Below are 15,162 nucleotides of genomic sequence, written 5' to 3' on the forward strand. Positions count from 1 at the left end.
CCAGTTCAATAGGTGGGGGGGGGGGGGGGGGGGGAGACTGCGCTTCATAGAATAATACAGTATTAAGGAGGCCATTCAGCCCATCGAGTCTCCACTGGCTCTTTCGAAGAGCAATCTAGTTAGTTCCACTCCCCCCGCTCTTACCCCATATCCCTGCAATTTGTTCTCCTTCAAGTCTTTATCCAACTCCTTTTGGAAAACTACCATTGAATTTGTATCCACCACCCTATCAGGCAGTGCTTTCCAAACCCTAACCACTCGCTGCGTAAAAAGGTTTTTCCTCATGTCGCCTCTGGTTCTTTTGCCTATCATCTTGAATCTGTGTGCTCTGGCTGGAGGGTTGATAAAAAATAAGCTGTTTTCATGGTTATTTCCTCAATCCAAATCCTTCATGATTTTGAACCCCTCTATCAAATCTCCTCTAACCTTCTCTGCTCTAAGGAGAACAACCCCAGCTAAACATTGGATCGGCTGGGTACGTTTTCTTTGCAACAGAGGAGGCTGAGGGGAGACCTTATTGAGGTGTCTACAATTGTGAGGGGCCTGGATAGAGTGAATAGGAAGGATCTTTTCACCTTAGCAGAGGGGTCAACAACCAGGGAGCATAGATTTAAAGTAATTGGGAGGAGGTTTAGAGGGAATTTGAGTGGAATTTTTTTCACCCAGAGGGTGGTGGGGGTCTGGAACTCATTGCTTGAAAGGGTGGTAGAGACAGAAATCTTCAACACATTTAAAAAGTGCTTGGATGTGCACTTGAAGTGCCGTCGCCTGCAGGGTTACACACCTGGAGCTGGAAAGTGGGATTAGGCTAGATAGCTCTTTGAACATAAAAACATAAAAACATAAGAAATAAGAGCAGAAGTGGGCCATTTGGCCCCTCGAGCCTGCTCCGCCATTTAATAAGATCATGGCTGATCTGATCATGGACTCAACTCCACTTCCCTGCCCACTCCCCATAACCCTTTACTCCCTTATCGCTCAAAAATCTTTGCTGGCCAGTGCGGACACGATAGGCCGAAAAGGCCTCCTTCCGTGCTGTAAATTTCTATGATTCTATTATTCTCCAGTCTAACCTTGTAACTGTAACCCCTCATTCCCAGAACCAGTATCGTAAATTTCTCCAAAGCCTTCTTAAGATGCACTGCCCAGAACTGGATTGCTTCACCACCCACCCTGGACTTGGGATGATGACTGGGCACATTCTAAGTTCAGCATTTCCCAGGATTTCCGACACTGAGCTTTGATAGGCACAGCGAGCTGGAGACCAAAAACTCTGCACATTCAAGGCAAAGCTTTGCACGTGTGCCCTGTGATCGACTGTCTGAATCTTGAACGCTTCACGCTTGAATTGCAATTAGATATTTTTCCAAACTTGCAATTGGCATCAATCTGGGTCAAACCTCGTGTGACGCCGAGCCACAGTGACTAGGAAAGCCGCACATTCAAATGCTGGGTTACCTGACCTCACTGCAACACAGCAGCCGTTGCACTTCAAAGGACAGCATTGTACGTGAAGCACCTTTGGTAAGTTTCAGGCCACGATGAGGAAGTGTATAAAAGCAAGCCTCGTTTCTGGTCCGCGTCAACTCTGAAACGCACTTCATCAAGTCATGCCGTCTGCAACCTCTGAACTCCAGGGTCTGTCGGCGACCTGCCCCCCCCCCACCTCCCACCCCACTCTACGATGGTTCAGCACCGTTAATCCAGTGGCTAGTCGAGCCGCACATTCCCCGAAGATTCCAGCTGGGGTAGCAGCAGGGATGCTGCGGTTGACAATGTCCCCCAGGTTAAGCGAGGGACGAGAGAAACAGGCCTCTGCTCCCGATAGCTAGCCACTGACCCCATGGTGAGTGGGGACATCAGGTGAGGATAGGACTATGACGTCGAGCTGAACAGCTTGTACAACTTAGTTGACTGACCACGGTCATCTAACCTGCCAACACCCTTTCCCTCCTGTCCTGTCTAGACTCCTTGTTGGGGTATGGGGTCCAGTCGATACAGTGAGATCCTTCTTGGGGTTACCATTGGTACCGTGACCTTTCTGTTGGGATAAGGGCTCCATCAGTACCAGTGACCTTTCTGTTGGGATAGGGGCTCCATCAGTACCAGTGACCATTCTGTTGGGATAGGGGTCTCATCGGTATCGTGACCTTTCCTATGGGATAGGCGTCCCATTGATATTGTGACCTTTCCTATGGGATAGGGTTCCCATCGGTATCGTGACTTTTCCTATTGGATAGGCGTCCCATCAGTACCAGTGACCTTTCCTATTGGATAGGGTTCCCATCAGTATCGTGACCTTTCCTATTGGATAGGGTTCCCATCGGTATCGTGACCTTTCCTATGGGATAGGCGTACCATCAGTACCAGTGACCTTTCTGTGGGGATAGGAGGCCTCATCAGTTCTGATCTTTCTGTTGGATAGTGGGTCCCAGGGGTGCTCAACCAAGCGCCTGTTCTTTATATGTGAACCAGACAGTTGTCAGCGGATCCTTGGAAGTGGGGAGTACATGACAGCCAATGTTGTCCTCGACTGATGTCGACCCACACTTACTGGAGTCACTAGACTGGGGCCAATTGCATGACCCAGCAATCTTACCTCAGCACAATCTTGGTCTCAAACCGGGGACCTTGCTGAACTGCAAGGCTGAACTAACTGCTCACTGAATGAGCCTCGGGTATCATGGGAACTTGATGTTACGGACTTATCAAACCATGGTTTATGGAATGGGGTACGCACAACAGACAATACTTCTGGTGTGCACTGCATCAGCCTGTCCCTTCTGCATCATCGCATTGCTGTTTGCAAATTGGCTGCCGTGTTTCCTACATTATAACAGAGACTACATTGCAAAAGTACTTGGTTGTAAAGTGCTTTGGGAGGTCCTGAATGGCATAAAGGCAAGTTCTTTCATTCTTTCTTACATTAAAAGGCCCTGTAAAACCACAAGTCATTTTTTTTTTTATATAAAAGTCCATGCAAAAAGTCACCTGCCATTGCATTGGTGGGGACGCTATCATGGTTAATGAGGGTTTTCATGGTACGCTGTTCTGGGAAACTTTTGGACTACGTGACCCAGATTTCTGGCTTCAAGCAAAGGTTCTTGCTGTTCCAACTGCCCCACGTGCACATAGACACATAAAACAACTTGGATTTATATAGTGCCTTTATGAGACGTTAAACCGAGACCCCGGCTGCTCTCTCAGGTGGACGTAAAAGATCCCATGGCCACTATTTCGAAGAAGAGCAGGGGAGTTATCCCCGGGTGTCCTGGGCCAATATTTATCCCTCAAGCAACATTAACAAAAACAGACGATTTGATCATTATCACCTGGCTGTTTGTGAGATCTTGCTGTGCGCAAATTGACTGCCGCGTTTCCCACCTTACAACAGCCACTACACTCCAAAAGTATTTCATTGGCTGTAAAGCACTTTGAGACATCCGGTGGTCATGAAAGGCGCTATATAAATCCAAGTCTTTCTTTCTTTCACTTGGTAAAACGTCCCAAGCCGCTTCACAGGAGCGTCATCAGACAACATTTGAGCCACATAAGGAGAAATCAGAGCAGCGAAGAGGTAGGATTTAAGGAACATTATAAAAGGAGGAGAGGTGTTTAGGAAGGGAATTCCAGAGTTTTAGGGTCTTGACAGCTGAAGGCATGGCCTCTAATGGTGGAGCAATTCAAACCATGAATGTGCAGCAGGCTAGAATTGGAGGAGTGCAGAGATCTCGGAGGGATTTGGGGCTGGAGGAGGTTACAGAGATAGAGAAGGATGAAGCCATGGAGGGATTTGAACACAAGGACGAAAATTTTAAAATTGAGGAATTGCCAGAGCCGAAAGCCAATGTAGGTCAGCGAGCACGGGGAAAGACGATGGGCTTGGTGCGAGTTGGGACACGGGCAGTGAAGACGGGCGAGCGGGAAGCATGGGAAACACAAGGTGCACGACATCAATTAAAGAGAGTCAAACTGCGACTGTAACTCTGCCACTGTAAACAGGAAGTGGGGGTGGTCACTCCCACAGTGCCTCCTACCAATACAGAACCTTATGCACTGCCGCTGTGGCTCAGTGGGTAGCACCCTCACCTGAGTCAGAAGGTTGTGGGTTCAACTCCCACTCCAGGGACTGGAGCACAAAAATGTAGGCTGACACTCCAGTGCAGTGCTGAGGGAGTGTCTTTCAGTTTTCGGATGAGATGTTAAACCAACTCTGCTCTCTCAGGAGAACGTAAAAGAGCCCATGGCACCATTTCAAAGGCGACCAGGGGAGTTATCCCCGGCGCCCTGGGGCCAATATTTATCCCTCAATCAACATCACAAAAACAGTTTATCTGGCCATCATCACAGTGCTGCTTGTGGGATCTTGCTGTGCGCAAACTGGCTGCCGCGTTTCCCACATTACAACACTCCAAAAGTACCTTATTGGCTGTAAAGCAGTATGGGGCATCCGGTGGTCGTGAAAGGCGCTATATAAATCCAAGTCCTTCTTTTGTTTCTTTTTAAAGTGCTCAGTACAGAGACCAAGTCATAACAGGTGAGAATCTCCTCGCAAACTTGGGATAATTCAACAAATGTGTTTCCCTTTTTAAAATAAGCACATCCTGTACTTTCTCAACCTGCTAGCCTCGTTTGTATACCAGCGACTTCTACCTCTGCCCCCAACCCACTCCCCACACTGTCGGAGATGCCGTTTTTCAGAGGAGACGTTAAACCGAGGCCCCGTCTGCTCTCTCAGGTTGACGTAAAAGATCTCTGGACCAGTATTTGGAAGAGTGGGGGAGTTATTCCCAGTGTCCTGAGCCAATTTCTGCCGTTCAATCAACATCTCTTAAAAAAAAAACTGATTATCAGGTCATTATCTCATTGCTGTTTGTGAGACCTTACAACAATGACTACATTTCAAAATCATATCATAGGTGGTCCCTCGAACGAGGATGACTTGCTTCCACAAGAGTTTACAGATGTTTCAATGAAGGACCCGATGTTCCAGTCCTGAACTCCAGTTGAGGGGGTGGAAGATGCCTGTGTGTGGATTTTTTTTAACGTGTGGTGACTGTTGCACATCAGCCACCACACGGGCTAGACAGAGCTCGGCCTTTACCCAGTGGCAAGGGTTGAACCAGGACGACTGGAGACCTGCTCTGCTGCACGGATCTAGTGCGCACACATATAGCAGTGTGGGAAGGCCCGTGTGGCCCCGTACCCTCATTCGCCACACCTTCGCCCACGATGCTCCAGCTCGATCTATAGCCCCGACCTGCAGTGGTGTTCTCACACAGGTCAAGGTGGCCCATGCTGTTTAAAAAGTACTTAATTGGCTGTATCGTGCTCTGGGACATCCTGAGGTCGAGAAAAGGACTGTGTAAATGCAAGTTCTTTCTTATCCTTTTCCATTCACTCTGGCTCCTCCGACAGCTGAGCCCCTGGTCTCTGCTTCATTAGTTGATCTCTGCCGTTAGGGGTATTACAATGAGCCTCAGGATTGGGGAGGGGGGAGGAATAGGGGGGGGGTGGGGTGGGGCGAGAGACTTGAAGAATTAGCCAGGGCCCTTGATCGCAGACTAGTGCTAGCTGCACCCGTGAGGATTGCTGGGCGACAACAGCAGTGGGTCGGTCGCGATGCCCTATGCAGCCGAAAAGTCCGGACGATTATACAGAACACGACTGAACAGGAGCGGCGTGACCGTACCTGAAACTACCATGGCCTCGTTGGGACCACACGTGTGGAATGACATGTTGAAGCGTCGGTTAAGAGAATCCTGAAAAAAATAAAGGGGAAATGCATTAATTAGATCCATCAGCTCACAGCAAGCCCACATACACCAGCAAAATGCAGCAACAGCAAGCATTGACAAAGCTCCTTTAACCGAGTAAAACACCCCTAGGCGCTTCACAGGAGCGATTATCAAACAACATTTGACAACCAGCCAGGACAGGTAACCAAAAGCTTGGTTAAAGAGGTAGAATTTAAGGGGCGCCTTAAAGGAGGAGCGTGCCAAAGAGGTTTAGGGAGGGAGTTCCAGAGCTTAGGGCCCCAGGCAGCTGAAGGCACGTCTGCCAAAGCTGGAGCAAAAAAAATCGGGGATGCACAAGAGACCAGAATTGGAGGAGTGCAGAGATCTCAGTGGGTTCTGGGGCTGGAGGAAATTACAAAAGGTAGGGAGGGGGCGAGGCCATGGAGGGATTTGAAAAGAAGAATGGGAACGTTAAAAATCGAGGCGTTGCCGGACTGGGAGCCGACGTAGGTCAGCGAGCATGGGGGAAGGGGAGGGGGTGGGGGTGGGGGTGACAAATCCTGTAAGCCTCTGCACTGGTGGCATTGGAACAGGGAGTTTTGAAAAAAAGAGATGGGTGCAGAGTTGGGAGGCAATGGCACGTTCAAGGAACTTAAGAGAAGTAAGGACAGTAAGGTTTGCAGTTGGAGAGCACAGATAGAGGGTGGGCTATTATGGGGGGGGGGGGGGGGGGCGCTGATGACGGTGGTTTCAAAAGGGTGGACAGTGCCTGAGGAAATGACGTCATTAACAATGCCAGCTAGCGTGTTGCAGGGAGGGGGAGTTGAGTGGGGTGGGGTTCAAGGCAGTAAGAGATGGATGAGGATGAGCTTAGAGGGGATGAGGTGAAACTGCTGATGGAGTGGTGGGGGCAGGGGTTGGGGTCAGTCTGGAATGGATGGGGAGAAGACATGATGCAGTCATACGCATGGACTCAATCTTAAGAAGTGAGGGAATTCGTGAGCTCTTCACACTTCTTGGAGGCGATGGTGGGAAGGGAGGGGGCGGGTGCAGAGAAAGGGGCAGTCGGCCGTGGAGAAGGTCCTGCAGTTGTCCTTATCCTTCAGGTTGATGAAAGACAATACAGTTACCACTGCACGGTGTAGCTTGGAACCTCAGGAGGAATTCAGAACTAACCTGTCAGCGCCGAGCAAAGCTCGCATGCCTGACCGAACGATGGAAAATCCCAGACGGCAGCATTAGGCCACCCCGTTCATAGAATCATAGGAATTTACAGCACGGAAGGAGGCCATTTCAGCCCATCGTGTCTGTGCTGGCCGACCAAGAGCTATCCAGCCTAATCCCACTTTCCAGCTCTTGGTCCATAGCCCTGTGGGTGACAGCACTTTAAAGTGCACATCCAAGTACTTTTTAAATGCGTTGAGGTTTCTGCCTCTACCACCCTTTCAGGCAGTGAGTTCCAAACCCCCACCACCCTCTAGGTGGAAAAAAATGTCCCCTCAAACCCCCTACCAATTACTTTAAATCTATGCCCCCTGGTTTCGACCCCTCTGCTAAGGGAAATAGGTCCTTCCTATCCACTCAGTCTGGGCCCCTCATAATTTTATACACCTCAATAAGTTCCGTTTGCACTTTCCCAGAAGAACAGAAGGTTGCAAAGTTCTCTGTAAACGCCTGGCCCCAGCACTGCACAGAAGCAAATCCCACATCAAGTCTCGAAACGGAAGCCGGCTGCTGTACCAGCAAGAAACAATGGTCATTCACCCTTCAACAGAACCTTTACAGCACAGAAACTGGCCAATCGGCCCAGGAGGTCGATGCCGATGTTTATGCTCCTGACAAGCCAGATACTGACTCACTTCCAACCCTGTTGTTTGGAACCCAGCCCAGCTATTCTCCGGGCTGGCCCAACACTTGAAAGAACACTGATCCCTTTTGGCTGCAGTGCAGAACTTGAAGCACTCCCCTACAGATATCCGTCAAACTACAAAGACCCACTATAATCTGCAGGTGGAGACTTCTGACTGTCCATCGAAAACCGGGAGTCGCCCTCCTCCTCTGCTCCCAGCCCCATTGCCAATGTTGAGGACACCAAATGATGGGCATACCCAGCCATATAGGCCAGGTGAATCCCTGGGTTGTATGCTCGATCTGTACCGAGGGACGGACGGGGGTGTGATAAGAAGTGGGCTTGCCTCTCCTGGTCTCGAGTGTTCATTCGCTGGGTGTTGCGGAGGGACATGGTGATCGGCGTTGCCGTTCCCGCTACCTATCCTGCTAGACCGTGGGCGCTTCTCATGGTCATCAGCTTGCTGCCTTTCGAGGCTCATCGGGGGTTGGCTAACACATCCGTGCCCCGAGTGGAACTCCTCACCTTCCCCTTTCGTCTTCTTGCAACTCCAACAGTGTCAGCTGCGTATCTGTCCTCGGATACCCTCCTGCTAATGGTACTATCTATACCATCGCCCTGTCTCGGTGTCAGCTGTGGCTCAGTGGGTAGCACGATCACATCGGAGTCAGAAGGTTTTGGGTTCAAGGCCCACTCCAGGGACCTGAGCACATAAAATCTAGGCTGAGACTCCAGTGCAGTGCTGAGGGAACGCTGCACTGTCGGAGGTGCCGTCTTTCGGATGAGACGTTAAACTGAGGCGGCGTCTACTCTTTCAACTGGCTGTAAAAGATCCTGTGGCACTATTTCGAAAAAGAGCAGGGGAATTACCGCCGGTATCCTGGGGCCAATATTTATCCCTCAATCAACACAACAAAAACAGATTACCTGTGTCATTATCACATTGCTGCCTGTGGGAGCTTGCTGTGCGCAAATTGGCTGCCGCGTTTTGCACATTACAACAGCGACTGCACTCCAAAAGTACTTCATTGGCTGTAAAGCGCTTGGAAACGTCCGGTGGTCGTGAAAGGCGCTATATAAATGCAAGTCTTTCTTTCATTACTGTAGAAATGCAAGTCTTTCTCTCTTTCAACCTACAGGCTTTTATCATTCAAACTTGGCATCATCTGAACACTAAATGATCGAGTACAATCAGGGCGATAAGGCAATGAGCTGGACAGATGCCCGTTCCTGCTTTGCAGCAGCAATTAACTCACTGCACCACTGGACTCGTGCCAGTCGGGACTGTGCGGAGTCTGGGCCATAGCCCAAAACACAGGATTACAGACAAAAAGCTGGGGATGGGGGGGGGGGGGGGGGGGACTAAGCACGACAGCTCTTTCAAAGAGCCGGCACAGGCACGATGGGCCGAATGGCCTCCTTCTGCACAGTGAGATTCTACGATGCCAGGCTCCCTCCACTTGACAGTAAGGCTGGTCTCTTAAAAGTGCTAATCTGCCTCTTCCCGTTCTCGAGTTTCTCTCGAAACCTGGATACTCAGCACCCTCTCTGTCAAGGCCCGTGATCCAAGACTGGCACTCGCCTCCTCATAGACTCTCTGTAAAGCAATATCCGTGACCTTTCCCGCACCGCCTGCCTTGGCGCCCTCCACTTACCGCCCCACCTCGCCTGAAGGTGTGCACTCCTTGCTGTGCTGCACTTCCACAGATGCTGGGTCCTTCCAAGTGGGTCATACTTCGAGTGTAACCATTCAACCATGGGGTGCAACGCACCCATACCTGCTCCTGGCCCCACCTGATGCAGAAACGTAGAATCTTACAGGACCGAGGAAGGCCACTCGGCCCAACGAGCCTGTGCCGGCTCGGAGTATTTTTGGGACACAAGTCACTGGGCGGTGACTAGGAGGGGAAATCCGGGCTGATCTTCCTTCCCTCCAAGCCAAAGATTCTTTTTTTCGGCAAATAATCATCTTTTCTTTAACAACCAACATAAATGTATTCCCACATTACTACCTATGTGTTGGGTGGTAAATGGAGGCCCAGAGTCACACGGCTCAACATATCTGCCATGGGCTGAGAGCCAAGAGGCAGCAGGCTGCCCCTTCGCCCTCCCTGGCCATACAGTAACAGAGTCAGTACGGCACAGAAGGAGGCCATTCGGCCCAGCGAGTCCATGCCGGCTCTCTGTCGAGCAATCCAGTCAGTCCCAGTCCCCCGCTCTATCCCCATAACCCTGCAAGTTTATTTCCCTCAAGTGCCGATCCAATTTCCGTTTGAAATCATTGATCGTCTCCACTTCCACCACCCACGTCGGCAGCAAGTTCCAGGTCATTACCATTCGTTGCATAAAAGGTTCTTCCTCACAAACCCCCTGTATAATTCCCCCCCCCCCCCCGTATCTCTTGCCCAAAACCTTAAATCTGTGTCCGCTAGTCTTTGTACCATCAGCTACTGGGCCTTTGTCTACCTTATCCAAACCCGTCATAATCTTGTACACCTCCATCAAATCTCCCCTCAGCCTCCTTTGCTCCAAGGAGAACCATCAGGGCCTCGAACCACCTCTACTGCCTTCCTCCCCTCTTTCGCTCATGCACGACCTCTGTCCCCCGTGCGCGCTCTCTCGCTCTCCCTTCCTTTTTCACACCCGTCGTTCATTCTCAAAACGTCTGCAATTTCTTTCCAGGCCCCTCAGTCCTGCCCCCACCCACACAGACAAGTGACCATCTCACGTCTCCTGCTGCTGCCTCTACGACGGTATTCCCTTCACACAGATTTCAGACGCTGAAACATTTACGCTGGCACAGCATCTGATCGGGTCACTGAAAGTGCGGCCGCAGTACGTTACCTCTTCCATCAGCAACGTCCCACAAGATAAGCGACCAGTGAATCGGGCAGAGGGAGGGGATGGTTTTGCTGCACGTTGAGGGAGGAATGGTGACCAGGACTGCGGAAGAACTGCCTGCTTTTGTCACTCCCACCTTAACAGACACACGGTTTAATGCCTTATCGACACCTCCGGCAAGGCAGCATTCCCTTGGTGCTGCAAATGATTTCTGTACAGTCCCTGCTCCCAGTGTCATCACAGACTAGGACAGAGGAGTTTGAACAGTGTGTGATGTTATTGGAGTAGGGAGAGAAGGGGTGGGGGCGGCGTATTCTATGAAATACCTAATCCCAGACCAGCTTTGAATAACAGGTTTTATTCAGAAAGCACAGAAAGCAGATAGAACTGAGAGACACCAGCAAATTGCCCTGGGAATATCCCATCTAATAGCTCCACCTTTGTCGTGGTGTCCATTTTTGTTTGATTACGCTGTGATGCGCCTTGTGATCATAGAAATCATAGAAGTTTACCGCACGGAAGGAGGCCATTTCGGTCCATTGTGTCCAAGCCGGCCAACAACATGCTCCAGCCTAATCCCACTCACCAGCTCTAGGTCTGTAACCCTGCAGGTTACGCCATTTCACGTGCACATCCAAGTACCTTTTAAATGTGGTGAGGGTTTCTGCCTCAACCACCCTTTCAGGCAGTGAGTTCCAGACCCCCACCAACCTCTGGGTGAAGAAATTTCCCCTCAAATCCCCTCTAAACCACCCCCCAATTACTTTTAATTTATGCCTCCTGGTGGTTGACCCCTCTGCTAAAGGAAATAGACCCTTTCTATCCACTATATCTAGGCCCCTCATCATTTTATACCCCTCAATGTGGTCTCCCCTCAGCCTCCTCTATTCCAAGGAAAACAAACCCAGCCTATCCAATCTGCCCTCATAGCTAAGATTCTCCACTCCCGGCAACATCCTCGGAAATCTCCTCTTGTGCGCTCTCCATTGCTTCCTGTAACGTGGTGACCAGAACTGCACGCAGTACTCTAGCTGTGGCCTAACTAGTGTTTTATACAGTTCAAGCATAACCTCCCTGCTCTTATACTCTTTGCCTCGGCTAATAAAGGCAAGCATTGCGTATGCCTTCTTAACCATCTTATCTGCCTGGCCTGCTACCTTCAGGGATCTGTGGACTCCCAGGTCCCTTTTGTTCCTCCACACTGCTCAGTGTCCTACCATTTAATGTGTATCCCCTTTCCTTGTTAGCCCTCCCCAAATGCATTAACTCACACTTCTCCGGATTGAATTCCATTTGCCACCTTTCTGCGCACCTGACCAGTACACTGATATCTTCCTGCAGCCTACAGCTTTCTTCTTCATTATCAGCCACACAGCCTACTTTAGTGTCATCTGCAAACTTCTTAAATCATACCCCCTATATTCAAGTCTAGCTCATTGATGTATGCCACAAAAAGCAAGGGGCAGAGTACTGAGCCCTGCGGAACCCCACTGCGATGTTTTTCTGACACTAAAGGCGCCATATATAAATGCAAGTTGTTGTTGTTGTACAAATGAAATACAAGGAGAAACAAGCAGACTCGCACGAGTTCATTCACACATCAAGCCTAAATTTGGATATTAAGGTAATCAAGGGGACAGTGCAGGAAAGTGGAGCTGATCTTATTGAATGGCGGAGCAGGCTCAAGGGACTGCATGGCCGACTCCTGCTCCTAGTTCTTATGTTCTAAACTTTCAACTGTGGCTCCACTGCAATCTTACCCGTCACTAGTTTATCCGACTTAACTATTCCTGCACTCCGAAGTAACTCAATATATGTGAGAAGCTTCAAGATATTTCAGAGAGACGCAATAAGGTGTTACATAAATGCAATTCTCCTTCTCCCGTGTCCTAACTCGCACCAAGTCCCGCTCACCCATCACCCCTGTGCTCGCTGACCTTCAATGGCTTCAGGTTAAGCAACGCCTCGATTTTAAAATTCTCATCCTTGTTTTCAAATCCCTCCATGGCCTCGCCCCTCCCTATCGCTGTAATCTCCTCCAGTCCCACCAACCCCACGAAATATCTGCACTCCTCCAATTCTGGCCTCCTGCCTTCAGCCGCCTGGGCCCTAAACTCTGGAATTCTCTCCCTAAACTTCTTCAACTCTCTTCTCCTTTAAGACGTTCCTTAACTAAAGTTTTTGGTCATCTGCCCTAATATCTCCTTGTGGCTTGAAGTCAAATTTTGTCTGATAATTGATCCTGTGAAGCACCTTGGGATGTTTCATTATGTTAAAGGCACTATACAGATACAAATTTTGTTTTAAAACTCAATGACACAATGGTTATTGCAACTTTGAACTTGGCTTATTCCCGAGACAACCCTTCCTCCCTGCGCCCTCACTCACTGTCACACACACTTTCTGCACGCTCGCTCACTGTCCCTGCGTCCCGTCACGCGTCACACACACACTGCGTCCCACACACGCACGCACTGCGTCCCACGCACGCCCACACACACACAGCGTCCCACACACACACAGCGTCCCACACACACACAGCGTCCCACACATTCTTCTTGGGTGTCAACTGTGGGTCATTGGATGAAACATTAAACTAAGGTCGGCTGCTCTCTCAGGTGGACGTAAAAGATCCTATGGCACTATTTTGAAGAAGAGGTTATCCCCGGTGTCCTGGGCCAATATTTATCCCTCAATCAACATCACCAAAACAGATGATCTGGTCATTATCATAGCTGTTTGTGGGAGCTTGCTGTGCACAAATTGGCTGCTTCATTACAACAGTGACTGCACTCTCAAAAGTATTTCATTGGCTGTAAAGCACTTTGGGACGTCCAGTGGTCATGAAAGGCGCTATAGAAAAATGCAAGTCTTTCTTTTCCTCCTCTCGGCATTCTCAATCTGCCTACAAGCTACAATTTTTAACGCCCAAGTTGCCATCAGCTAATTTACCTCATCTTTCTTACTCTATTGCAGCTGACACGCTATGTCACATTGCATAGCTTTGGCCTGGACTTGGGTTTCTCAATATAATTGTTTTTTTTAAAAAAGGGAGTGATTAGAGCGGTTAATAAAATTTAAATATTGAGTAACTACATCAGGTAGCACTATCCGTTTATTCGGAATTAAAATGTCCGACACGGGGCTCCTGATTAGAGGGGAGGAGTAAAATTGGGGCACTTGAGGGGGCCCCCAGGCTGTAGCTAATAGAAGCATGATGCTAAGAAAGCTTTGCATTTCTATAGCGCCTTTCACAACCTCAGGACATCCCAAAGTGCTTTACGGCCAATGAAATACTTTTGGAACATAGTCACTGTTATAAATGTGAGAAACGCGGCAGCCAATTTTGCGCACAGCAAGCTCCCACAAACAGCAGTGTGATAATGACCACATGATGTGTTAGGTTTTTTTTAAAGGTGTTGGTTGAGGGATAAATATTGGTCAGGACACCCGTGCTCTTTTTCAAAACAATGCTGTGGGTTTTTTTTTTAATGTCCATCTGAGAGAGCAGATGACATCTCTGACAGTGCAGCGCTCCCTCAGTACTGCACTGGGAGTGTCGGTCTGGAATTTTGTGCTCAAATCGCCGGAGAGGGGCTTGACCCCACGTCCTCCTGACTCGGAGACAAGTGTGCTACCCACTGAGTCACGGCCGACACCCAAGGCAGATGCCACCCTCTGGTGTCCATCTGAACAGAAACTGACTGACGCTGACAGCTTTAGAAGATCTGACATACTCTTGGGTAATGGAGCGGAGGCCATTTTACTTCTCTCCCACTCTCCTGAAGGTGCTGACTGCTTATCGTGACACAGTTCCACAGGCACTGGTCCTTCCTCAATGAACCTGACCCCCACCCCCTCAACCTAGAAACATAGAAAATAGGAGCAGTAGTAGGCCATTCGGCCCTTCGAGTCTGCACCGCCATTCAATATGATCATGGCTGATCCTCTATCTCAACACCATATTCCCACTTTTCCCCCACTGGCAGGGAAGTGGTCCCGAGTCCATGATCGGATCAGCCATGATCGTATTGAATGGCGGAGCAGGCTCGAGGGGCCACATGGCCTAATCCTGCTCCAATTTCTTATGGACTGGGCACCGCACCTTAGAATGTATATATTGGGAGGGAGCGCAGTTTAACTTTACCAAAATGATATCTGGACTCCAATGGTTAAATTACGAGGAGAGATTACACAAACTAGGCTTGTATTCTTTGGAATTTAGAAGGTTAAGGGGTGATTTGATCAAAGTTTTCAGGAACTGATGGGGTGGAGAGAGAGAGAAACTATTTCTGCTGGTTGGGGATTCTAGGACTAGAGGGCACAGCCTAAAAATTAGAGCCAGATCTTTCAGGAGTGAAATTAGGAAACACTTCCACACACAAAGGGTGGTAGAGGTTTGGAACTCTCTTCAGCAAATGGCAATTGATGCTGGGTCAATTGTCCATTTTAAATCTGAGATTGATAGATTTTTGTTATCCAAAGGTATCACGGGATATAGGCCAAAGACGGTTATATGGAGTTAGGTCACAGATCAGCCATGATCTCATCGAATGGCTGGGCAGGCAAGAGGGGCTGAATGGCCTCCTCCTGCTCCTATTTCTTATGTTCCCATGTTCCTCAAAGTGTAATAAGTTGCCAGGGGAAGGCCACTTTTGGGATTTTTGGATATTAAGGGAATCAAGGGATATGGGGATAGTGCAGGAAAGTGGAGTTGAGGTAAACGATCAGCCA

At 49.3% G+C, this 15,162-nt stretch overlaps 1 protein-coding gene across 4 annotated transcripts in view; it reads right to left on the reverse strand.

Moving 5' to 3' along the window:
• Window positions 1-15,162, reverse strand: part of LOC139229761 (flotillin-1-like) — a 55,930-nt gene that overhangs the window by 36,560 nt on the left and 4,208 nt on the right. For all 4 annotated transcript variants that reach the window (XM_070861335.1, XM_070861332.1, XM_070861334.1 and 1 more), the window contains exon 2: window positions 5,693-5,762. In XM_070861335.1, coding sequence (XP_070717436.1) covers window positions 5,693-5,738 — 46 coding nt within the window. In that variant the 5' untranslated portion in view covers window positions 5,739-5,762. The remainder of the gene's footprint in view (window positions 1-5,692; window positions 5,763-15,162) is intronic.

The sequence above is a fragment of the Pristiophorus japonicus genome, chromosome 19 (genome assembly GCF_044704955.1).
Source record: "Pristiophorus japonicus isolate sPriJap1 chromosome 19, sPriJap1.hap1, whole genome shotgun sequence".
Lineage (NCBI taxonomy): Eukaryota > Metazoa > Chordata > Chondrichthyes > Pristiophoridae > Pristiophorus > Pristiophorus japonicus.